Source organism: Rattus rattus, chromosome 4, assembly GCF_011064425.1.
Source record: "Rattus rattus isolate New Zealand chromosome 4, Rrattus_CSIRO_v1, whole genome shotgun sequence".
NCBI classification, from domain to species: domain Eukaryota; kingdom Metazoa; phylum Chordata; class Mammalia; order Rodentia; family Muridae; genus Rattus; species Rattus rattus.
Genome location: NC_046157.1, coordinates 49,710,712 through 49,737,621, shown reverse-complemented (window position 1 = coordinate 49,737,621; position 26,910 = coordinate 49,710,712). Strand labels below are relative to the sequence as shown.

At 47.6% G+C, this 26,910-nt stretch overlaps 1 protein-coding gene across 1 annotated transcript in view; it reads right to left on the bottom strand.

The window, feature by feature from the left end:
- Kcnj6 (potassium inwardly rectifying channel subfamily J member 6) overlaps positions 1–26,910 on the bottom strand; it is a 241,910-nt gene that overhangs the window by 159,296 nt on the left and 55,704 nt on the right. The window contains 1 exon segment of the mRNA XM_032900377.1: positions 23,218–23,266. Within this exon segment, the coding sequence (XP_032756268.1) occupies positions 23,218–23,248 (31 nt within the window). The 5' untranslated portion in view covers positions 23,249–23,266.

Genomic DNA, 26,910 nt, shown 5'->3' with positions numbered 1-26,910 from the left:
TCAAGTCCTGGGGCTTATCTGACCTTTGGGGGAACTTAGGGCTGCTTCCTGTCAACCTCAAACTGTCAGAAAGCCTGTGGTCTTGTGACTTTACAAGGAAAGCAGATCCTGGGAGACCGCCTGGGAGCTGAGCGTTGGTAAGATGTTTGGCAAACATACAGATGCCTTAGAAGGATGAAACACAACAGCGCAGATGCACAGATGTGCTGGGGGGGAGGACACGCAGCTCTTCCTGGGGCTCAGGTAGAGAGCCCGACCTTGGAAAGCCCCACACTGGGAAAACTGAATGACTTTCCCTGAGACACCAGAAAGAATGTAAAACACGGGCTATAAGCAGAAATGCTGAGGCCACACTGCCGTCACTGGCCAATCCTTGGTGGCCCATCATTCTAGACAGGGCAACTGTGTCATGGAGAGATGTTGACACTCATGTTTACTGCAGCAGCAGTCATGGTGACTGCAGCATGGCCCAGACCTAGGGATGTATCAGTGGTTGAAGAAAGTAAGAAACAGCTTGGACGTACACAGGAATATTATCCTCCCTGGAACAAACACAACATTCAGTCTCTTAGAGCATTGTGGGTGAGCCTGGAGGATAACATGTCTGTGAAACAAACCAGGAGCCCTGCATGTTCCCACGCACACAGAGAATAGAAGAGGTTGGCTATGTACAGAACCCTCAACTGAGGTTTGTAAGCTCTAGCATTCTGTAGTGCTGTGGGGTGACCATATACTACGGTGTATTCCAAAAGAGCCAGGGGAAAGATCTTGACTATTCCTAGCACCAGACAGCATCTACTTCTGAGGTGACCAACATGCAAGGTAGCCATGATGTTGTAGGGATGCATGGCGAATGTCTTCTCGCTCATGTATGAGGTATTGAAACAAACAGTAACAGGGAGGGGACAGTCACAGATGTCGACTCTGCAGTGTGAACATCTGACCTGCTATTTCTGGCCTTGTATGTGCCTTGGGGCAAGGCTGAGGCTTCAGAATGAACCAGGGAAGAGCTGGCTCTCCATGGGAAGCTACCAGAAGCTGGAGTTTCAGGACTATCATCCTGTCCGAGCTGCTCCATGGATAGCTCTGGTGGGCAGAACGAAGAAGACCTTGACAATGCCCGTGAGTGGTGTGAGGTGCAGACTGGAAAGCAGTGTTCATAGGCATCTCTGGGCCGCTCCCATGCACAGGCACAGAAGCACTGTGCCCTTTGGTGTACGAGCCTGAATGTGGATTCAGAGGTGGGCAGTGTTCAGTGCCCAGGGTGTCTCGCAGAGGTCAGTGCCTTATGACTTGGGAACATAAATGAAGCCCCAGCAAGAGTCTGGCCCTCAGATGCAGAGAGCATCCAGAATCTTGGCTGGTCACACATGGGCTCTGCTCCTGAGCCCGCCCAGCTCTGTGTCTAGGATCCTCATTGGTGCTAGCAGGGAAGTGCGCGCGCGCGTGCGTGTGTATGTGTGTGTGTGTGTGTGTATTTGAATGTATATGTGTGTATATGTGTGGTATGTGTGTGTTTATGGTATGTGTGTAAGTGTGGTGTGTGTGGCATGTCTATGTATGTATGTATGATGTGTGTGGTGTATGTTGGTATATGGTATGTATGTGAGGAGTATATGTTTTGTGTGTGTGGTATGTGTATTTATGGCTATGTATGTATGTGTTTATGGTGTGTGAGCGTATATGGTGCATATGTTTGTGTGTGTATGTGGGTATATGGTGTGTATATGTGGTGTGTACATATATACTTTCTGTGTCATGTGGGTGGAGGTCAGAGGGCATCCTCAGCTGCTAGCTCTGCTTTCTACCAAGCTGAAGGAGGCTCTCTCTGGCTTGTTGCTCTGCACTGTGAACTCCAGGCTTGGCCAGCTTCCTGGGGTTTTCCTTCTCCACCTCCCACCTTTCCACAGAAGGGCAGGGTACAGACATGCACCACTGTGTCCAACTCTCAGGTGGGCTCTCGCTCGGCACCAGAACGGAAGCCATCAGGCTTGTGCAGCAAGAGCTTTTATGCACCGAGGCGTCTCCAGAGTCCGTTGACCAAGTTTTTTTTAACTGTCTGTTTCACCCACTTCTCACTTCCAGCAGAAAGGTGACTGCATTTAACACAAACACTTCTTTGAAGGATTAGTGAGAAAAAAGTTTTACTGGGGAGATAGGGGCAAAGTTCTAAGTGGTGTGTGTTTGTTTGTTTGCTTATTTTGTGTTACAAACAAGGAAACCAAGGGAAAGTAATCTCCATGGGGTCCTAGAGACAGTTATCCAAAAGTAGTGCAGAGACCACGGGAAACCATGTGCCTACATTAAAGGAGAAATACACCTGTGTTCTCCAAAAGATTTTGGAGATGAAGGGAACAGTTCCCACAGCCCTGGTGCCCTGGGAGGCTGTGCACAGCTTTCTGGAGAACACCTACAGTAGAACCCCCACCTTGAATGCCTGACCACTTCCCATGGCCCTTGTTGAAGACCATCTGCCTTGTAACCCAGATGCCCAGGAAAATGCTCCCCCACCCCCTTCTTTCTCAGCTCAGGAATGAACAGAGCCTGCCTCTACCACACATTTCCCCAGCCAGGTCCTGAACCTTTCTCTTAGTCGTCTGACAGCTCCTGCTGTGTAGGGACAACTTGTTTACTTGGTGGTGGTGGTGGTGGCAGTGGTGATGGTTGAGTGTGTCTCCATGTGGTGTGTCTGTGTGTTTCTGTGTGGTGAGTCTATGTGTATGTTTCTGTATGTATCTGTGTGGAGAGTGTATATATGTGGTGTGTGTTTTTGTGTCTCAGTATGTGTTTTGCTTGCGTGTTTGTGTGTGTGTGCTATGTCATCTCTGTGTGGTGAGGGTGTGCATGTGTGATGTATCTGTGTGTGTGTGTGTGTGTGTGCATGCGTGTGGTGAGGTATATGTGTGCACGTGCACACTGGATGCTGAATGGCTTCTTTCCTTTCTGTGGGGAGAACCAGCAAGGCTGTGAAGCATCTCCATGGAAACTGGCTCTCCATCCATCAGGCCGTTGTGGCGTGAATACATAATCCTCAAGGCGGGCTAGGACTAAAGAGGCAACTTAATGGACCGCACACCAGGTCCTTCTAGAACACAGCTCCATTTCTCCAGTCTCTAATTAGCTACGAGCAACTGAATGGCTCAGGGTGCTGTGTTTCAGAAAGCTTCCAGGGTCCCATTTTTGATGTTTGGACCATTTTGGGGTGTCCCCCTCACAGAGTCACCAAATAGAGGTCTCCATAGTAACCTGCCACATAGTCACTTTAAAATGATAATTTCTCCATAAAGACTCTCCAACCACCCAGTGGCCATTTAGGTTTCTGATGCTGGCATAATGTCCCCACCTCTTCGCTTCCTCCATGGGTATTTCTCAATTCACTGAGAAGAAAGGAATGATTTCAAGAGAAGGGTATCTGGTGGTCTGGGGTTTTCTTCTTCTGTCTTTTCTCCTTCCTCTCCCATCTCTACGTTAGGGAGTGGATTTTTAGGTTCCAATCAATGCATAGTAACTTTTAAATTTTCTGGCAGCGCTCAAAGAACATACGACTCTCGCTGGTGAGAGGAGCGACCCCATAGACGTTGGACTTCAGGGGTTAGTTAGGAAGTTATAAATATTAGCAGATGTGATAAAGATCAGCCTCTAGCGGGCTGAACATTGCCGCCTGCCCTCCGCTGATATCAAGGCTTCTCTGGCACTGCCGATACTGTTTGGCTGTGCCAGCAGCTTTCTGTAACACCCCCCACAGAGGACAAACTGGAGATTTGCCCTGGTTTGTTAATGCTTTCGTTTGTTTACAGTTCCTTTCGTGGATCTTCTCGGAGATCCCTGGCAGGAAATGGCGAATGCTTCTAAACTTCAATTAATGAGCCATTTTTGCCCGCAGGAAGGGAAAGGGAAACCCACAGTATCAGATCATTTGAGGAGCAAACTGTGCTAAGGTGTCTGTCCTTGTAGAAGGGGGACTGGGGTGTGTCTGTCCCTCAGTCCAACATTGGTCTCCAGTCTGCCTGGCCCATCTGTTAATGGCTGGCATTTGAAACGCCCACCGGTGTTACTTTGAGAACGCTCAGGCAAGGAACTCCGTCCGACAACTCTGAAGGGCAGTGATTTTTCTAGTGACAGCATAACTTCCCAGGGCCGCTGCTCCTCTCCAATAAGGAGCTGCTGGTAGCTGTGCGTGGTCGTGTATGTTAGGGAGTCTGTCTTCTTGTCTTCCGGCTTATCTTCTCTGAGTTTTCACGTTGTTGGTTCTTAAGATTCCCAATCAGAGTGAGAGGTAAGTTCTTAAAATGGCTAGGAGCTGGTTTATTTACTTAAAACAGAAACATCTGTGTGTTAAGAAAGCCAGGCCATCTAGAAGAAATTGACTAAATTCTCAGTAATATTTTCCCAGAAAACTCTAAGCGAATGCACACAGACAACATGGGTCAACAAGGCCACTCACGTTGGTGACTTCACAGGAACTAAACACTGCCTCTGTTGGAGGCGAAGGATCCAAGACGGCATCTGAATTAGAGAGGCCATGGTTGTGAATGAGAAGGAACCTGTTAGGTGCAGCCTGGCCCTTGAACACAGTGGCCCTCCTAAGATGCCAGGTGTCTCAGCCTGAGTCGTGCCCACTTCCCTGCAATGCCCTCTGGGACAGAGCATGAAGAAGCCATCTGTGCTGTGACATGACAGCTCCCAGTGTGTGACAACTGCCTCCTTCATGTGTTTGCCATGTATGTGGAACTAAATCACATGACGGCTGGCCGGCTTCCTGCCAATCTCCAAATTTACACAGATCCTGGAATATCCTTAGTTCTTCGCTAGGGGAGTCTGCACTGAAGGTTTTCTCTGAGGCGGCCCCTCTAGATGCCCTTGCTTGCCTCTCCCTCCCCTGCCTACCTCATGGTGACTGCCTCCATCTTCTCATTCCTACTCTCAATCCTAATGAATCCTAGATTTTAAAGGGAAGCTTCTCCTTCCCTCTACACTGCATTCTCTCTCTCTCTCTCTCTCTCTCTCTCTCTCTCTCTCTCTCACACACACACACACACACACACACACACACACACCATTTTCTCTCTAATACCCTCCCTCCTACCTTATGCCCCAAACCTCATTCCTGAATAGAATTATGTCAGCTCTTCTTTTCTTGGACTAACTGCTATGGCTTTATCATCTTCTATTGTTGTTAATACCATTTGCCAGAATTTATCCTCCAAAGGCCCATGTGTAGAAAGCTTGGGAGGTGATAGACCCACCCATGAAGAACTGTGGAGCTTGGAGGAGGATCTGCATCACGGGGGTGTACACATACAGAGGACTGTGGGATCCTGGTCTCTTCATTTTTGTGGCTAGGAGGTTAGTGGCTTTACTCTAGCACTGTCTCCTGCCATGACCTAGCACTCTGTCACAGGCTTCTTTAAAATTGGGAGCCGAAGTAAACCTCTCTTCTTCATAAGTTGGTTATCTCAGCCACTTCGTTATGGTAACAGAAAGGGTGGAGAAGGAGGAGGAGGAAGAGGAAGAAGAAAGGAAGAAAGGAAGAAAGGAAGGAGGAGGAGGAGAAGGAGAAGGAGAAGGAGGAGGAGAAGGAGAAGGAGAAGGAGGAGGAGGAGGAGAAGGAGAAGAAGGAGAAGAAGAAAAGAAGAAGAAGAAGAAGAAGAAGAAGAAGAAGAAGAAAAAGAAGAAGAAGAAGAAGAAGAAGAAGAAGAAGAAGAAGAAGAAGAAGAAGAAGAAGAAGAAGAAGAAGAAGAAGAGAGATAAAAGCATATGAATATGTCCCTGGAAGGTAGCTAATTAGATAATTAGATGTTAGAAGGTCATTGAAGATGGGGCCTCCTTCATAATCACAGCTTGTAAAGCCAGGACCTGAAACTATAGGACACTAATTTCTGCTTAAACAACCAACCAACCAATCATCACCACCACCACCACCACCACCAAAACCTGAGTGGCTATGATATCCTGAACTGCCTGGAAGGTGTAAGGTGGTGGCTTGTTCTAAATGGGTCTCTCAAGCACTGAAGCAGTGCACAGCCCCCAGGAAGCTTCAGAAGGCAGGTTGGTGAGTCCTCTCTCTGGCCATTGGCCACTCTCACTCCTCGAGAGCACACCCGCTTCAACTTGTAGTGAATCATACCCATCTTCTGGACGGCATGCTGTGTCACACCTGAATTCTTTTGATGGTGGTCAGAAGGACCAGGAAGCTAAGAGAGGACCACAGCCAGGTCCTAAGACATCCCCTTCCTATTGGGTGTACAACAACTCCATTGTAGAGTCACCTTGGACTCTGCAAGGTGGGGCCGTTCTCTGCAGGTGACCGTGGCACACCAGGACTCCCAAGTTCAAACTTCATTCTTCCCATTACCCTTGACAAAATTCTAATGTTCTCATTGATGCCTCTCAGGTTGGGTAACACGATAATTGATCTCTCTTAGGTCGGGGTCAAATGAGGAGAAGCTTCTGGAAAGGTATGTGGTGGCATTTCCTGGATAGACTAGTTTCATCTCATCCAGAGTGGATGATAGCACCTTCTGAAGGTGGCCCGGGTACACAGAGGTTTATGGAGAAAGCTGTTACTGGAGCCCGCTTGCCAGAAAGCACTTGGTGAGTGCCTTTGCTCTGCCATGACTGCCTCTGTCTCTGTTCCTGCCCTTGGAACCCAGCTTCTTCAGCCTTCATTGAGGCCGGTGCCTCTATTGACCTTCCCTAGTGCCCAATTGGGATTCCTGAGGCATCTGGGCCCATGGACCAGCAACTTCCACACTGTGAAGACAGCTGTTGTGGGATTACCCATATTGTGTCACGTGAGCCAATCTGATAAGGCTCCTTTTATTATCTATTCATTGTATGGTTTAGTTCTTTCAGAGAAACTTACAGAAGTGCACAGTGGTCCCCATGGTCATGAGTTCCATCAAGTGAGGATTAGCAAATACACATACATACACATACACACACACACACACACGCACACACACATACACACACACACACAAACAAATTCTTCTTTGCTAAACAGGTGCAGACTCTTCCCCTTGTCACTGCTCTCTAAATGACAACCTGTCACAGCCAGTTCCATAGCAGGTACTCTAGGATAGGCAGGACAAGGCACCTAGAGGTGACTCAAAGCACCCATGAGGAGGTTTGCAGGCTCTGCATACAGCACACCACTTGGTAGGAGAGACTTGATTATCTGAGGAGGTTTGGGTCCTGGAAATGATCCTCCACCCATGCAGGAGGATGGCTTTTACTCTAGTTCTATACACTTGATGATGGTGGATTCTCATAGGTGAGTCCTGACAGGCAGCTTGGGGCTTTCATGTGCCACTCCGTGGTCTTAGCTCTATGTAGGCTCAGTTCTATGTAGGCTCAGCTCTATGTAGGCTCAGCTCTATGTAGGCTCAGCTCTATGTAGGCTCAGCTCTATGTAGGCTCAGCTCTATGTAGGCTCAGCTCTATGTAGGCTCAACTCTATATAGGCTCAGCTCTATGTAGGCTCAGCTCTATGTGGGCTCAGCTCTATGTAGGCTCAGCTCTATGTAGGCTCAGCTCTATGTAGGCTCAGCTCTATGTAGGCTCAGCTCTATGTCGGCTCCACTGAACTCTGTACCTATAGCTCGTCCAGGGGTTCTATGACTGGGCAAGAGCAAGTGAAGCAGAAATCAAAACATCGGTGCCACAGTCAGACTCAAGCCTTCTGCCTCCTCCTTAGAAGTCCTGCTTGGTCAGTTCATCCTGAAGCTACCCTGGGCCCATCATGACTCACGTCATTAGGATAAGGAAGACTCCTCCATTACTAAGGAAATTCCATCACCGAGTGCCTTTGTTTATCGGAGGCAGAGCCAGGGGACCATTCCAGATATGGCTGTATGCATGGTGTCACAGCTCACGAATGATTGACAAGCTTCTGACAGAAGCTCTTCTCCAGAACTAGGTACGTCACGGTCAAATTCTCGCCCTCTTTCTTTTCACGTTTGCCGTCAAATGTTGCACCTTTAATCTGGCCGTTTGTCTTGACGTCTGCCAAAGTACATCTAGCAGCTGAGTCATGTGGGATCCCAAAACTGCAATTTTCATTATTTTATTCTTGAATTCCGCCTCTCCAAACCCTGGTTTTTATGTGGGAAATCGTTCCCTCAGCATGGACGTGACTACTGCTGACCTGCTTCTGTTTCTTTCCCCTTACTTGAAACCAATAATCGACTCACCCCAGGATCCTCTTCCCTGATGTGAGCAGAGGTCGAAGACCTCTGAGACCTCCAGTGCAGAGCGCTTTCATTTAGAAGACTGAGTATCTGAGGACAAAGCTCTGAGTACACCAGACCCCAGATGAACACTCATTTCTAGAAACCACGAATTAACGGGGGGACAAGTGGGATTTTCTAAGGCACCTTTGCTTCATCATGTAGTCAGAGCAACAGAGAGGCCCTGACTGTGGTGACTCACAGTGAACACTGAGTTGTTCAGCCGTCACTACCTCCTCACTTCCAAATGCTCTTCTCCCGCTCCCCAAAGGAAACCCATTAATCGGTCACCCCACTTCCGAAGGTGCTGCTTATCAAATGGAATTTCTGGCAGTCATTTACTCTCCGAGACATGAACACCATTGTTATCTGAGCCCATGTGAGGTTACAGGGGAGAAACCACGCATAGGAAATGTTCTTGGGCTTGCTCCTTAAATACTACTCACAATACTTCCCAGGAAAGAGGGAGACAAATGCACCTTCGGACCGTCCACCTCCAGCTGGACCTATCTGGACATTGCCCATCTGAGTGGCGGTTGCAGAACAACCCCGATGGACCAGGCGTGTAAGAAGTCTCTCATCATGTGGGATTTCACAGTATAGAATGTGCAGTACACAGTCATCCTCCTTGTTAATGGAGAATGTGGAATTGTCTGTGGCTACACCCAGGCAGATGTTTTCTTCCCATACTGCTAAAACCAGCCTCGGGAGTCTGCAACGTGAGATATTGGTTTCACAAACCCCATCTAGCCCTCTCCTCCAGAAGTTTCTAAGTGACCACTGGCTATGGAGCTGTGTGGCAGATGACCTAACTAAAGGAACCCTGTAATTATGATCTCCTCAACATCGAGAGATTGCCAAATGGATGCTCAAGAGAGAGTGTTTGTTTTTGAATTAGTCGGCAGAGCCTGTGGCTTAGCCGGACTTATCAAAGTGGGGAAGGACCATCTTGTGGCAACTGGGATCGATTCTATTCTCTTTATGAGATTCTATTTTTCCTCAGTCCTGAGGAGAGGATGTACTGTCTAAAGTCAGAGTCAACTCACTGTGTGTGCATATACGTGTGCATGGTATGTGTGTGTGTGTGTTTATTAAAGTGTGTGTGGTATGTGCTATATGTGTGTGGTGTGTGTGTATTGTATGTACTATGTGTGCATGTGTGCATGTGTGTGCTTATTAAAGTGTGTATGGTATGTGCTATATGTGTATAGTATGTGTGGTGTGTATATTGTGTATACACGTGTGTGTGCTTTATTAAAGTATATGTGGTATGTGCTATATGCATATAGTGTGTGTGTGTAGTGTATGTGTTGTATGTGCTGTGTGTGCGTGTATATGTGTGTAGTGGTGGTAGGTGGTAGTATGTATATTATGTATGTCTAGTGTGTGTGTGTGTGTGTGTAGTGTACAGTGTGCAGTGTATGGTATGATGGTATATGTAGTATGTGTGGTATGTGTGTGTGTATGTGTGTGTGTGGTATACAGTGTGCAGTGTATGGTATGTGTAGTATGTGTAGTATGTGGTGTGTGTGTGTGTGTGTGTGTGTGTGTGTGTGTATTTACATAAAGTCAGAGTTCAACTTTGGTTGTCTTCCCATTTCTTTCATTCTTTGAAATACAGTCTCTCTGAACCCAGAGCTTGATGGTAGGCTGGCTGGCCTGGAAGTCCTAGGGAATCCCTCTGTCCCCACCCCAGGGGTTATAGGCATGCCATTATGCTGGCTTCTTATGTGAGTACCGAGGCTCTGAACCTGGGTCCCATGCTGTGTAGTAGGCACTTTGCTGACTGATCCATCTTCCCTAGCTCCCACTCAACCCACCTTTAATGGATTGTGCTTGCAAGACAGCACAAGTCATGTCAACAGGGTTGCTATAATAGAGGGCCCCTGAGCATGTACACCTGCTGGTGAAATAGGACTTCCTAATCCTTCTGTCACAGAGCCACACTCAGCATCTCGCTACCATGAAGAAACACCATAGATGGGAGACCAGACCAGATGCCATGGAGCAGTGGATCTCATAGAAGGCAGACCAGACCAGATGCCATGGAGCAGTGGATCTCATAGAGGGGAGACCAGACCAGATGCCATGGAGCAGTGGATCTCATAGAAGGCAGACCAGACCAGATGCCATGGAGCAGTGGATCTCATAGAAGGCAGACCAGACCAGATGCCATGGAGCAGTGGATCTCATAGAGGGGAGACCAGACCAGATGCCATGGAGCAGTGGATATCATAGAAGGCAGACCAGACCAGATGCCATGGAGCAGTGGATCTCATAGAGGGGAGACCAGACCAGATGCTATGGAGCAGTGGATATAGCACAGAAACCAGATGCCAGCCAAAAGCAGTCAGGAGCAACTATTCCAAAAGCAGAATTTAAGTCTAGACCTGTCACATAAGATGAAGGCGTTCTTTAATGGTAAAGTTCAGATTATCAACACATAAAAAGCACCCAGAACCAGAGAGCCTGGATAGGTAAGCAACTGTGAACAGAAGAGACACAGATTCGGTAACTGGAGAGGACCTCATTGCTCTGGGTTTTTTTTCGGGCAATGGACTGATCCTCTGGGTTGAAAAATCAATACTAAACTACCAGGAACAAACCATACTCCAGACCTAATGGGCCAGACGGAGAAACAGAACATTCCATTCAAGCAGCAGAACATCCATTCTTCTAAAGTGTGCTAAACTTCCTCCAGATAGATCGTCGGCCGGGCCACACCGCAAATCTTAATAATTTACAGGCATTTCCATCACCTAAGATCTTTCCAGCCATAGCAGTTGAAAACTAAGAAGGCTAACCAGTGGGGGAAATGGAAAATTCATGTGGAAACCAAACATCCTTGAGCAATAGGTGCACCAGAGAAGAAACCTAAAGGATATTTAAAAATGCCTCCACACGAGACGTTTTCTATGAAAACAAATCATATCGAATCTCATGGGGGCCCAGCTGCTTCTGAGAGGAACAACACATGTGGCAATGCATGTGTTCACCAATGTAGAAGAAAGACGTCCTCAGCCAGACCTTCGACCTCAGGGAACGAGAAAAAGAGAGGCAAACGGAGACCAAAGAACAAGAAAACATCAAAATCGGAACAGAGGAGGCAGAAAGCTTAAGACGGTAGGCAAGCAAAATGGGATCAGGCAGTAGTTTCTTGAAAAGATAAATAAGACAGAACAAACATTAGCTCCCTTAAGAATGAAAGGAAGGAATTCTCGGATAGAGCCCTAAAGGACTGAAGACACCAGAGTGCACCCCCGAAGGACAGAGCTCAGGAGAGTGGACAGTGACTGGGAACCAGAAGAAACCAGTGGGTTCCTATAAATCTGGGGCCTAATGAGATGACCCTGGGAGGTGGCGATCTTGAGATGGCCCCTATGAGGTAAGGGCAGAGAGTCCATGACCGAAAGACTCCCGGCAGAGAGAAGCTCTGGACCAAGCAAACACGCCCACTGGCAAGTTTTACCAAACATTTAAGGAAAATGGAAAACTAATGTCCATCCTTTCTTAAACTCTCCCAAAAAGTTGAAGAGGAGAGAACACTTTCAAAAGAGTTTCTGTATTTTAAAAAATTTTATTTTTTTCAAAAAATAATGATCTTATTTTCTTTGATATCAGCAAATAGTGATTACTGTTTCTCTTCTTTAAGAATACTTTTACTCTTTGAGAATTTTTTTATGCAATTTTTTATGCAGAAGTACAAGGGGAAGAAAGGTTGTTGGAGGCAGAGGCAGTGGGTGGCTACAGTTAAGTAGTGTTTTCTGGACACCACAGGGCAGTTGCTGGGTTGACTGAGCCCAGGATCCCTCCAGTCCCTCCTGGGGTCCAGGGAATGCATGACACAGGGCAGGAAGTGATTCGTGCATGAAGCCACCCACTAGTACCGAACACAACCGATTAGAGCACCTACTGAAGTGCACACAGGTCGACAGTGGATTTTTTTTAGCATGTTATATGAACTTCTGAAATTGCAGAACATGATTCTTGGGTCTTTAAGAGAGTCCTCTGTAATGCAAATGGATGAGACTTGAACTGAATAAGCCTTCTTTTAAAGAATTTTGGGGGTGGGTTTTTGTGTGTGGGGGGGGGTTGGGTGGGGGTCAGAGGTCAATGCCAGTCTCTCTCTACCTTTTTGAGATGGAGTCTCTCGCTGAACCTGGAGCTCACTAATTGAACTGCAGCCTCATCTCCACTCCTGACCTTGCTGGGAGGACAGGCGGCTGCTGCAGCATCTGGTTTTCTTATAATCATGGCCTTGGTAATGTTAAGCAAACCGTGGTCTAAGAGGTATAAGAAGATTCTGTTTGCCTTGAATGCTCTGTGTGGGACACTTGCTGTTGGTTTTATGTTCTCAATGCACTGGCTTTTCACATCTAAACACATATTTAATATGTAACATGAACAGAGGCCCTGGTTTTGAATGCACATGCTGTTAGCTCTAACCTTGCTGGGCAGTTTTCTGAGATTCACATGCAGAAACTCAGAAAAGAGGGCCCGAGTGATTTCCCTGCAGCCTCCTGGTACCACAGTCAGGCCACCTCCATGCCTCATGGAGGAACTCACTGTCAGAAGCGATTAACTGCCTAGAAACTTCTATGACTGCTGTTCTGGGCTGCTGAGCGGTCCTCGGAGTCAGCGTCTAAGCACCAAGACCCCATCCCCTGCACACTTGAGCCTGAGATTTAATACCTTCCAAGAAGAATAAAAGGAAGCAGAGCAGAAAGACAGAAAGACACACCAGAAGCACAGAGACCACGGTGCTTCTGCTCACCACTCTGCACCCAGCCTGCCCATCCCAAAGGTGACACACTAGGAAGGCTGCATTCACTTGCCAGGCGCCCCTTGCTTCCCCAATCTGATCCCCCTCAGTGTGGGAAGACTGTGTGATTCTCCCCACCTCCCCTGGGGTGAACTCCGGAAGCCCATAGGCTGCCTCAGAATAAGCATCTGTCACAAAGATAAGAGTCAGGTTGGGAAATTGGGGTGAAGTGAGGGGGGTGTAAGGTGACAAGAGGGTAGTAGATTATTGACAAAAAGTTCCTTGAAGGGACTGGGAACCGCCAAGGCAGCCTAAGCTGGATAAAGAGACAGCTCTGGTTGTCTTTGGTTGCTGTACTCTGAGGTGTTCCAGTCATTAAAATGCAGTGTTCTTTGCTGCTCACCCTGGCCATCTGCTGCTCGCTCCCATCTCCAGAGCATCATGGGAGGCTCGGCTCCCTTGAACATGCCTTGCTTGTGGGTGGACTATTTCTCTGGTTGGCTGCGTGGGTATCCTGTGGCCTCACTCAGGACGGTGACTCTGGGTATTTTGGTCTTACTGACGCTTGTTCTCAGGTTCCCTTTCCACTCGCTGAAGGTGCTCAGGAAAGCTTGGTACCTCAGAGCCGCGCAGCCCTGCATCACCTCGGGAAAACTCTCTTTCTCCCTCTGTCTAGCTTGAAACCTGTTGTTCTCAGAGGCTGATTCGAGGAGGGGGATGGAGCTGTGGGAGGGAGGAGGGGAAGGATCCTGAGCTTGGCAGGAGGTGGGAGGGTGGAGCCGGCTCTCAGAGCCAGGTGGCAGCTTGTGGGAGGAGGGAGGGGCTAGACAGAGATGGGGTTGACAAGGGCGGGGCGAGGGGGAAAGCGAGTGAGTGGAGTTGTCGAGTGAGAGTCTAAAATGTGTTTAGTGTCTTCTTTGGGCTGCAGCAGAGGCGAGTGGGGGGTGGGTTTCTGGACGGCCTTGTGAGTGAGGGCCCTAGCTTTGGAGAGAGGTCCTTTGGTATTTGGGTTTGGAGTGGGACAAGGACCTTAAGTCACATTAGCTTAGAGGGAAGCCTGCAGAGTTTCAAGGGGGTTTTCTCTGGGGGCAGTGGCAGAGTCAGGAAAGGTCGAGAGCTTCTGGAAGTGGCGATCCAGAGCATGGTGGTCCAGTAGATGGCTCAGGCCACTGCCTCTTGATTGCCAAGCTAGGTGGTTACCTGTGACACATTGCTGCTTCGTCTGTGGTCACTCACTAAAGGATGAGAAGAATGAGCTAGGATGAAGGTCCCTGAGATCCTGAGTGACCGGGTAGATCCGGAGTGAAATGCCCTGTGGAGGCTTTGACCATGACATTGGTGTCTCCAGAGCAGGGCATGATGGGAGCAGAGGAGGAAAGCAGGAGAAGACCTGGATCTCCCTGTGCTGGGTTTTGCCATGAGCAATGGCTTGGAAAAACAAACAAGTAAGGACAAGGATTATTCCGAAAGTCAATAGGCAGGTCCTGAAATTGCTGTTTGTGGAAGAATGCCACTCACCCCAGCTTCCGGGACAGAATGAGAACCCAGCTCTGGAGACAGCCTCCTCTGCCACCCCCTCGCCTGCGCTGTGTCTGCCAGGCCCAGAGGCTGTGTGGCTTCTATTTCTCCTCTGAGTCTCAGGTCTATCAGGGTAAGATAGAAATCTTCATGGGTCAGTCTTCTCCAAGTCAGGTGACGAGCAGAGGGAGACCAGCTTTGGGCCATACTGACCCTCTCTGCATTAATTATGGAATCAGGAGAGCTCGAGAGGAATCGGTGTGACTACCAATGGAGCTTGTGGGCTTGGGAAGAGCGTGGGAGTCAGGAACAAATTCTGTCTAGTGTGAAAGGAAAAATGGGGCCAGCTGCCCCTGCCCCCTCCCCTGCTGTACCCTACCCACCCCTGTCTTCAACTCCCTTCCCTGCCCTTCCCACCCCTCCTGCTTCAGTGTTGACCTGACTTTTAGCCTTTTAGCCAGGAGTGACTGTGTCCCCTTCCCCACACCCTCCCCCACACTCTCCTCCACCCCCCACCTCATACCCCCACCCCACCCCCATGCAAGTATAGTGATATCTGGAGACTTCAGCTCTCACATCTATGAGGAGGGTACGATTGGCACCTAATGGGTTAAAAGTCAAGGATGCTGCTTAACAGCCTGCCTTGGGCAGGATCATACTGACCCCAAATGCCAATGGTGCCCAAGTTGAGAAATCCCAAGACTATTTTTATTTTTGTTTATATTTTTAGTATCAGAGAAATACTGTGGGGAGGGTCAGAGAGTGATGTTTTCACCTACTCAGATATGTGTTAGAAGACGAGGGTCACCATGATCTCAAAGATCCAAAAGGAAAGGGCTTTGGCTTGAGAAAACAAGTCTCCCATTGACTCCCATTTGATTGAAGACCACATGCTTTTCTATACCTTCAAGAATCTCAGGCATGTGCTTGTTGATTTTGTTGCTTTGTACATCTCATGTGTTTCTAGCAGTGGCAGTTCTTGCGCATGTGTAGAATGTAGGTGTCAGTGTGTGCATGTGTAGAATGTGGACACATGTGTATGCATGCATGTGCAAGTATGTGCATGCGTGCATGTATGTGCATGTCTTATGCATAAGTGTGTGTGCATGCATATGCATGTATGTGCATGTGTGTGCACGCATAGAATGTAGACACCTGTGTATATGCATGTGCACATGTATAGAATGTAGCCACTGTGTATACATATGTGTGTTTGTGTATGCATGTGTGTGCATGTGTATGAATGTGTAGAATGTGGACACCTGTGTACACACAGGTGCACATGTGTAGAATATAGTCACTGTGTATACATATGTGTGTATGTATGTGCATGTGTATGCATGTGTGTGCATGTGTGTACATGTGTGTACATGTGTGGGCATGTGCAGAATGTGGCCACCTGTGTGTGCATGTGTGTGCACATTCATCAGTCACCATCTATCTTGTTTTATGAGGCAGGGTGTCTCTTTGGAATCTGAGGCTCACTATTAGGCTCTAGAGAGCTGGAAATACAAGCACGTTCCGATGCTTCTTGCTTTTTAATATGTTTTATGGCAATCCAGCACAGGTTCTCTACTTGTGCAGCAAGCACTTTACCAACTGAGCCACTTCCTCAGCCCAGACGGTCACAGGCCTTGCAGGGAGAAGATAATAGTCTCTCAGATTGCAAACAGGTGAAAGGCTGCCATCCCAGCTCTGCTTAAAGGTGAAATTGAAAGGATGCTCTCCTGTGATCTTCGGGCACCAACAGTGTGTCTCTTGTGGCTCTATGGTGGCTCCTCCACAGCATCTATTTTACAGTTGTCATTGCTGGTGGGGACAACAGGAGCTGTGTGGGTGAGAGGAAGCCAGCATGGACAGCAAAGGGATAGGGGTTAGCGCTCAGTCATGGGCAGAAACCACCATGAAGCAGCACATCCAGGACCTTGTCTCAGTTTGTAACAAGCTTCATGGTAATGGGAAGGCCACTTGTATCAGTGGCCAACAAATCAATGCCTGCAGAAAGACCCTGCCCTGTGGGGTCTCAGTTCCCTACACCCCCTCATAAGCCCTCCCCTTTCAGTGTTTGTTTCCGTTTTGGTATGATAAGGCACTAGAGACCCCAAATGCCACAGTTGGAGCAAAAGCTGTGCTATCTAGCTACCCCTGTGGGTGGAGGTTTCTGAGTCCTGGGGTCAGGGAGACAGTGTCCTAATGACCTGGTGGTTTAGTACTATGAAAAGAACAGAGTATTCAGGATGGTCAAGCTCAAGTCCAGGTGCATTTTAGATGATACAGTAGCTGTCTGGGCATGAGCCTAAGAAGCTCCAGGATTTAGAACTGAGCTTGGGGGTGGGGTAACCAAGTGGATCTGGTATAGCATGCCTTGTCTGTTGAACCCTGGAACCATTTTTGTTATAGCAGCAACAGGAAGCCTTCTGCTGGTACAAACATTTCTGCTCACTGCACACCAGAAGGATCACTCTTCTGTTGGGAGCGATGCCCTTGAAACCTTCCATTATTGATGTTAATATTATGGTTAGAGGTAAGTATGACGGGGTTCATGGAAAATCCCCAGCCAGCTGCAAAAGACTAATACAAATCTGGTGGTCAGGATGAATAATCATATGATAAAGTTGTGACCTTGCTGAGAAATACATCTGACGTCAAGATACCCAATGTGATGACCTGTAACCTTTCTGAAAAACCAACATCCTGCTGACTAATAGATATGACAAAACTGTGACCTTTCTGACATCCTGTTGACATCAGCTGACCACTCGAATATTGTGTCCTTGGCCTGTGTAAATGTTTCCTATTTCTCCCCTCTCTCTATTACCCCTGTTATGGTATAAATTCAGCCTTGAGAAAAAAATAAAATTGTCACCTTGATCAAACTCTTGTCTTGGCGTCCTTCTTGGCGTCTCTTGTCCCCCATTCTGCACCCTCTTCTTTCACGTTTTTCTGACTGACTGACAAAAGCAACTCTAGGCCAGTGATGTGTCTACAATTTACAGACCCCAGATCTAATGCCTTAAAATTCCGACCCACTTGACCAGCTTCTCACAGTCGTCCTCCTGCTGCTTATAGCTTCCATCCCTCCCAGCTCCGCTTCCGCTAGGCCCTTGCCTAAGTCCAAGAAGCCACCTCTCCAAGTGCATCCCTGCCTACAGTCATTCCTGATGGCCACCACCTCCTCTACTGCACATTAGACGCATCCTTGGGTGGCACGAAGTCTCCCAGCTTGTCTACTCTCCAGGCTTAGAGCTGCTTTTCTCTACCTTTGTCCAACCTGCTGCATTCTACCCATAATGCCTTTGTAGGACGATTCTAAAACAAGAACCCCTTCAAAACCTTAAGTCCCACCCCTCCTATTACCCACAGGAAGATTCCCAGCCATCCTACGATCCACCTTACAATCTGTGGTCAGTGCTTGGCTTCCTCTGAGCTGCTCTTCTATCTCGGACTTCTCACACCTGACCGTTTGTCCTATGCTGGACACTCACACTGTAACCAGCAGCTTGCTGGAAGCCTGCTCGCCCTTTAGCTGATCTTCAGATCTAGGAGCACGCTGGGATCCCAGGGAAGAGCCTTGCCAGCCTGGGACTGCCACCTGGGTTGACCTGTCGGGTTACATTGTAACACATGTTCCCAGAACCTTAGGTGTTAGCTCCCTAAAGGCTGCCCGTGGCGCAGGGAATTTCTTGCCTTAACACAATGCCAGAGTTACGCCAGCTGCTCCTTGAAGGATACATGATTAAAAAGCACTTTGCTTTAATAGAGCTAATTTAACGTGCGGTGATTGTAATCGGTTCCATCTCCTTATTTCATTTGACAGGAGGAACATTCAAATTTGAGCTGCCTTTGAGCTGGCTCTTTTAATCAGGGTAGGAATTCCCTCTACTTAAGTCCATGGATCTCCAAGTGCCTTCTAGGGCAGGGCCTGGGTTCTGGAGGTTGCTTCTGTCTCCCTGGCTGCAAGTGGGCAGTTTCTGAAGCCAGCGACTAAGGCTGCAAGCTGCTTTTTTTCTGCAGGGTGCCAAATGGTTCTTCCTTATCTCAGAGTCTTTGTTATGATTGTGATGCCCAGGTGGGGTGCACACGATGACTGTGAGGACTACAAGGGGCACAGGCTGGGGAAGGAAAGGTTTGAGGTACATGTGCCTGAGGGAGGAGGGCAAGTGAGGCCAGAGGCAGCAGGTCAACTGCAGGGCTGTCACGGTCAACATGGGGAGAACAGAACTGTACCTGCTGAAGCAGCAATGCCCTGTAAACGTGTTGCTGTTTGGGGGAAGGAGGCAAGAGCATAGTCTAAGGACACTAGCAGGGGCTGCATGGGGGCTTCATGCAGCTGGAAGAGTCACCAGTTCAAGTCCCCAACCTGTTTCACCCTTGTGACCCCATCCCCATAGCAATCCATACCATAGATGGGCCCATATGTTGGGGCTTCCCAACACATTCCTATGAGCCCCCAAGTGGGACCCAGGAGAAACACCAGCAGGCAGTGACCATGAAGCCATCTACCAGGACATTTATGAAAGAACAGCCCACACAGGACACAGGTGCTGATAGTCCTTCTGAAGACCCTTGGACGTTTGCACAGCCCCATACCTCCAGCTTGTCATCAGGGGCCCTTGATCTGAGAGCTCACGTCAGGACTTGGCCTCTGCGCGTCACCTCTGATGATGGCACAGTTTGAGTCTTTGGGTGTCTATTTATAGACAGCATTTAACACCACTGGACTCTGCCTTTCAGGCCAAGCTCACTGAATGGATGGGGAATAAAGTCCTGGGTACCTGAAGGGCAAGCTCAGAGTAACTTCTTCCACTGTGGGATTGATGCATGCTCTTTTTTTATTTAAAAAAAATATTTTATTATTTTGTGCGGATAAGGGTTTTGCCAGCATGTGTATCTGTGTACCCTGTGAGTGCCGGGTGCCTGTGGAGACCCAGAAAAGGAACGGGATCCTCAGGGACTGGAGTTACCGATGGCTGTGAACGGCAGTGTGGGTGCTGGGAATTGAACCTGGGTCCTGTAGAAGAGCAGTTAGTGATCTTAGTCACCACTGACTCATCTCTCCAGCCTCTACTCTCTCTACTCTCTTTGAATAGGGATTCCGGTGGAGTAAGTGGGGAAACAACCATTTCATAGATACAAATGGAGATTACAGTTTCAAAGGCTGTTTAAAAAGTAGCCTTTGAACGCATCCCGCACGAGCCTCCGTGGGAGAGGAAGTGCCTAGCCTTGCAGAGACTTGCAGTGCCAGGGTGAGGGTGGGGGGATACACAGATGGCCCCCACCTGCTCAGGGGAGAAGGGGAGAGAGGATGGGGAAGGATTGAGGGAGAGGGTGACCGGGAGGGGACCGTGAGTGGGATATAAAGTGAGTAAAAAAAATTAAATTAAAAATTTAAAAAGGAAATGTATAAAATAAGACAAAAAGTAGCCTTTGGAAGGTTGCCGGTAGGCAGCCAGGTATGGCGTGTGTGCTGTGCTGCCTTTCAGACTCCCCGGCCGCTGTTCTTGACCTCCCCCCTTTACTTCTTGTTTCTATGATTCAGTCTTTCTTCTGAGCTCTATGGTGTGAAATCCCTGTGTTTTTGCTTCTCTATTTCTTCACATCATTTTTTCCTTCGTCCTGCTTTTATTTTCTTTCCTCTGTCTCCTCACTTCAAAAGCAACACATCAATATTTAAATATTCTATTCACTAAACCTAGGTGCTTTTTGTCGGACATCTTGGAACCTATTGATAGTTTAACTTCTCAGGGCTGAGATTTTTAAGGTTGGTGGTGTGGGGTGTGAAGGAGGCTCACGTCGCTGCGTCTTCGACCGAACTTAGCTATGCAGTGGTGTGAGAAGCCTCGCCATTAGTCCAGCAGAGACGTCTGGTAAGCAGATGGTTCTGCTCGGCGGTTGTTGGGTGAAGCGTTCACTGGCTCTGAACCTGTGTCAGAGTGCAGTGCCCAGGGCATCTGTGGTTCTGTTCATGTCCCTGTCTCCGGTGGTCACAGATGCAATGTTCCCGTTTGTTTTATGGAAGTAACTGGTCGTTCTTTCCTCATTTTCCCCATTCAAACCTCCTGTCATAAAGATCGTGCTTCTGTTGTCTCCTTACCAGTCTTTTTTTTTTTTTTGCAGAGTCAATATCCAGTTGTACATCTCACGATTCATGGATTTAATTTTAATATCACGCTTCTTTGTGAAGCCACTATTCTATTTCACGGAATCTGAGGTTCACAGCGTGTCTGGCATGCTTCCTAAAGCTGCACCTGTCTCCAAGAACAGAGAACGGCCACATCTGGGTGGATTATACACTCTTTCCTTAAACCTTACATTCCCTTGCACACTGGGCATAGCTGTGGTTTCCCCTACGACACAGCAATTCAGAATGGCTGTCCCCGTTCTCCTCTCCAGAATTCAGAATCTGATGTTTTTCTGAGGCAGGGGATCCACAGTTATAAAAATAGGAGACAAATCTGAAATTTGGCACCAACCCCATGACAGCCAAGAGAGGATCCTGTATCTGACACAGCAGGAGAATTGAAACACTGGGATGGTAGTGACCTGAACCGTGCAGTCCTACACAACTCATTAGGAGATTTAAAACAGTCTTAGCTGTACGGGAGAGTAAGTTTCTCACAGGCTCTGTAAGGAAGGTCTAGCCTCGCAACCATGTTTCACACTCTCTGGCTGAATTCACTCACGCACTGGAGACAGAATTCACATTTGCGGGCTAAGTTCTAAGCAGTGACTCGTTTTAGCTCAGAGGAACTGTGGAGTGGGTCCCAGTGGCTCCTGTCTACAGTCCAAGCACTCATGGGACTGAGGGTCAGGTGGGACAACCTCTGTGAGTTACAGGGCAGCCTGGGCTATATAGAGCGAGAGAGAGATGAAGAACAAAGAAACAAAGGAGAAATGAAAAACAGGAGGGAGGAGTGTAAGGAGGACGGTGATGATGAAAATGAAGATGATGGTGACGGTGATTTACAATGTAAATTCAAGCTTAGCTTTAGGACTGTGGATACTGAAGGAGTGGCCACTGGTCACAGTCCCTCTCTGTGTTTGTAACACATTGTGAAAACTACTTTGTTTCATGATGATCTGACCGGAGCACAGGCTGCACGGCTTTGCGAGGTAGAGCACTGTGGGGCAGTTGGGGAGGGGGCGGTGCAGAGAGCGACACAGAAATGAAGAAGGGAAGAATCCAGGGAGGCTCATGCCTCTTCTGCTCCCGATCACACAATCCGTGGTTACGTGACGACATTGGGTTAGACGTATTTGAACTCATGCGGGAGTTCAGGGTCACAAGCAACAATAAAGAGACTTTTATGGCGGCTCATCTAGGAATGGAAGGTATTGAGCGTTAAGGTTTTTTGACTATGCTGCAGGGAGCGAGTGTCCTGGGTGATTATGTGTTGTAGACATCAGTACCACCCTGACATGGACCAAAGCCTCAGCCCATGGGAAGAGGCACAGCTTTTCCTGTATAGCGCTCGGAGGGACGGCAAAGCCCTCCTGTGATCTGAGTGTCAATGCTCATAGTGTGCAGAAAATGTCCACCTTAGCCTCTTCCCACTGTGCTTACACCGTAAAGACAGCAGAGATGAACTAAAGCCTCATCCTCGTTCTGCTACATGCAGGAGCCCTGTTTTCCTGTTAACCATACATGAGGACTGTGTGTGGAGCTTCCGGGAAATGGTGGCTCCTCCGTCAGAGTGAGCAGAACCCACCCATACTTGGCTTTGCCATGTCCACCTTCCCATACCTGGTGAGGGTCTCAGGTCCCAAGCCAAGCAAGGACGAGACACTGTCATAGAGGGATACTCAACTCAGCAGTCACACCATCAAAGGAATAAAAGCCCGACGACATGCACAAGTGTTTGCAGTCCCTCTGGAACCCTCTGAATGGAAGCTGTTACCGAGAGCAATGTACATTTTCAAAAGAAACGGCAGTTGGCTTATCTCCTCCCTCCAGGGTCTTTAATATTTAAATGTCAACAGAGGAAATTGCACTTGTCCTCTGTGGAGTGAGCTGTTGTAATTATTTTCCCTTCTTTCCTAAAGATGCTTTGTGGATTCCATTCATTCAGTTTAAGAGCTTAGGGCATTATACCACAGATCTATTCAGAATGGAAACCACCCGCAAGCTACTTACACAACATGGACGCTTCTTTTGTTTGTTGGAAAGCTCTGGATGATACCAGATTGGTTTAACCATGACTCAGGGAAACTGAATGATACCCAATCAGTTTAATCATGACTCAGGGAAACTCTGGATGATGCCACATTGGTTTAACCCTGACTCAGAGAAACTGAATGATACCTGATCGCTTTAACCATGACTCAGCATTCCTTCCTCTTTTTATACCGTCTAGCCCATGGTATAGGTACACATAAAACTTCATCGAACTTGAGTAACATCTCTGACAAGTCAGGCTAAAATTATCATGGATTCCCAACTCCAAAAGCAGTAACACAAAACAAATCCATTTAGTTTCATGCTCGGGCATTTTTAGTCTGGAAACTTGATCCCAACCAAGTTGAATTTTGAGTATTGCATAAAGCAACCCTGATAGAGTGCCATACACTAAAGCACACAGACCTTTGCTTTCCCCAGGAATGAAAAATAAGCATAAAGTAGCCAGTCACAATAGGATTTGGTCCTAGCGAGCTGTTGTATTTCTCCATTCAAAACCAAAAATAAGTAATAAATATCAAGGTACTCACTCATGGATTCAGTTAACTTGGCCATTGTCATTTCTTCTTTGTGCTTTTCCTGGGGGGGGGGGAGAAGAAAAGACAATTATATACAATGTGTCTTAGACATGAATAGATGCAACAAGCCCGATGCAGTCACCTCTCTTGCTTTCTTTTTCCTAGGTCAGTTATATTGCAACACTGTTACCAGAGAGTCACGGAAAGGAGGATTTTTAGGGCATTAAAAACCTCCCCATTGCTCTTGGCAGTGAGCGTCTGTCACACTGATCTTGGATATATATAATTGGTGACGCACGACCAGTTTTCCAAACCTCTTTGACACTGGAGTTTTGACATCCATATGCCAAATTTTTGTTCTTTACTTCCCCTCAGAATCCTTTTTTTTTTTTTTTCTTTTCCGGTATTTTTAGAGCTGATATTTTCATAGTCATTTAGTTTCCAAAGAACTAGATAGATTTTACACATTTTCCTTTGTTTTACTTTTTCTGTTTCCTCTGTTCTGTTTCCTCGGCCATTTTCTGAAAGTCATTGTGTTTGTTTGATGGTTCTCTAACCTTATCTATTTTGAGCTGAAAACATTTTGTTTCAACCAGATATAGGTTATAACCCACTGAGTCCTAGAGTCAAGCTGATCCATCCAGAGATGGACTCTGTCCTAATTAAAAATAAGTCTTTGGGGCTGTTGAGAATTACAGCCCCTTCCCGGAGATGCTCTCTCCTATTTCTTCAAATGACTTTGGGTTTCCTTTACTTCTTCGGTTCCTAACATAAGCAGTAAGTAAACACCAAGTGATGTTGATTTCAGTCCTCTGTTGATGTGTCTGTCTGGTTCTGCGGTTAGGACACTTTCATCATAAAATACCAAAGGCTACTGTAATCCATGCTTGGACATAGTCACAGGAGCAGAAGTGAACGTGTTCTAGCTCTTATCAACAGGTGTGGATGGATGGGTATGTATGTGGATTGGAGTATGTATATGGGCGTGTGTGTGTGTGTGTGTGTGTGTGTGTGTATGTGTGTGTGTGTATGTGTGTGTATGGGTATGTGTGTATGGGCATGTGTGTGTATGTGGATATGTGTGTATATGGGCATGTGTATGTATGGGCATGTGTGTGTGTATGGCCATGTGTGTATATTGGAATGTGTGTTTATATGGGCATGCATGTGTGTGGATTGATGTGTGTGTGTGTGAAGGATGGGCATGTGTGTGTGGATAGGCTTGTGTATGTGTATGGGCATATGCGTGTGTATGAGCGTGTGTGTGTGTGTGTGTGTGTGTGTGTGTGTAAGTATGTACCCCTGCTGGGCATGTAAAAGTTGGGAGAGAACCTCAAGTGGAAGCCCTCACCTCATTTGAGACAGTCTCTCTGTCACTCACTGTGGCATCTCAGGCGAACTGGCCGATAGGCCTCTCAGATTCTCCTGACTTTGCCCTCATCCTTCCTTAGGAATGCTGGGATTACTGTCTGACTTTGCCCTCATCCTTCCTTAGGAATGCTGGGATGTGATTGGAAATGATTGGGCCATTTTCCTGGCCCTCTAGCTCCACATTTGTATCTATGCCTATTTACTGACATGAAAAACAGTCTTATAAATATCAGCACCACGTACCTGATGCTTTTAGCCACCAAGCCTTGAACATCAGGCACACATTTTCCCACACCAGTAAAAGACTACATCATTATTTAGTGATGATGTGACTTTCATCCTGGGGTGGGGTTGGGGGCAGAAAATGTCCATTTAATTTATTTATAGGGATGCCTTCCTTCCCCATATCATTTCTTCACCTGTGGCTTGCTATTTATAAAGTATCATGACAAGCAGTGCCTCTTGCTCCATTACCCATGTGAGGCGGGATCTACTGGTACACAAGGCTGCCCTTTCCCTCCCATGCTTGCACATGGTTTCCACACTCCACCCTTCAGCTCTGACAAAATGACTGGGGTAACGAGGGGCCTTGCTATCTCATACATTTTTTTTTCTTGGCCATTGTTTGCTTATAAACTGTGGACTCTTGGCCTATGCTACCACGTCTGTTAGCTCCACTGCCATCGACATTTGTGTTCTTAGAGACAGGGTGGCATTTCTGTCCCCATGGCCAGCCTTGTAGGATACTGAGCACATCACAGCAGCTTGGCTGACACCCTGCTCGCTCAGGTGTCTCAGCAGTCAGCAAAACCATTATTCACCCTTACTGCAGCACCCTTCCCACTCTCTGAAAGGTGCGCTTGATTGAGCGGCAACAGGATTCTCCAGTCACACAGCCTGTATTTATAAAAGTGAGGGCAAACACTGCCTTTTGTTTAAGACACCTAGACCATCATAGTTTAGCTAGGGACACCAGGAAATAACACGTCGACTGTCCTGGGGCACACACTAGTGCAGTGGCGGAGAGGACGACACTAGTTCAGATCGTGCATACTCAGTGTGCAGCCTGAGAGTTTCGGGGAGCAGTGGTCCTGAGCAGGCTGTGGCAGTGCAGGCCGGGAGTCAGGGAGTTCCAACCACGGCCTGTAGGAACCTCCAGCCATCGAGGTTTGGCTTCACTTCACTGCTTTGGCATCTGACCCCCACTTGCTGTATTCTTATTCTTGACTTTTCCCTCTTTTATGTTCTGGCCCCATCCCTCAGACCACTGTTCCCCTCTGCCTGACCCAGAGGGGAGATCCCAACATGGCACAATGCATTGGCTAGCTTTATGCCAACCTGATACAAGTTAGAGTCTTCAGGGATGAAGGCATGTGGGAGGGCCCAGCTCACTGTAGGCAGTGCTGTCCCTGAGCTGGTGGTCATGGGTGCAGTCAGAAAGTAGGCTGAGCAAGCTGTGAGGAGACATCCGGTAAGCAGTCCTCCCCCATGGCCTCCACACTAGCTCCTACCCTGAGCTCCTGACATTACTTTTCTGAGGAATGGGCTCCGAGCTGTAAGATGAAATAAACCCTTTCTTCCTCACGTTGCTTTTAATTTCATTTATTATTATTATTATTAAATATTATTATTAATATTAATATTTTCACAGCAATAGAAACCCTAGTTAAAACACATAGACATGCAGATTCTCAGATTCCAGGCACTCTGTTCTTAAGTATTCTCTTCAGGTTGATCTGTCTTCTGGTGCGTGACTGCCTCTCTTCTCACTACAAGGCTGCCTGCCATGTTTTGGACTCTTGGTCTTACTGATGGGTGGTCCTTGGAGCTCTCTTTTAATTCCAATGTGGTGGATGTGTCCGTCTAAGAGATCCTGGATCTCAATGGTATCGTCATTTCCCCTCTCGTCCGTAGTTGAAGGGAAGCTCTGACATTGGGAGAGGAGGGGTCTGTAAAAATCCTAAGCTTAGCTTTCTCCAACTGACTCATCCATAGCATAGCGTACAGTGGGAATCGCGACATATGTTTTGGGGTAAGTAGTTTAGTCACTCTGCTGCATGTCTTTAAACTCCTTATGGCCTTCCCTCGTTATCAGAAAGTTGATGTTTGCAATTACATGGCATGTGGACCCAATACAGCATGCACACTCCATTCCTGGTCCCAAGTAAGCATCCTGTGTCCTAAGCCAAGGCTCCCTCCACAGTAAATGGCTTCCTGGTTGCTGGATTCGCATTACTGGGAAACGATTCTGAAATATAGCCCAGCAAAACTGGAAGACGTCTAGCGAGCAATGATCAAGTCCAGCCCCACAGAGATGGCAACTGATAAAACTAA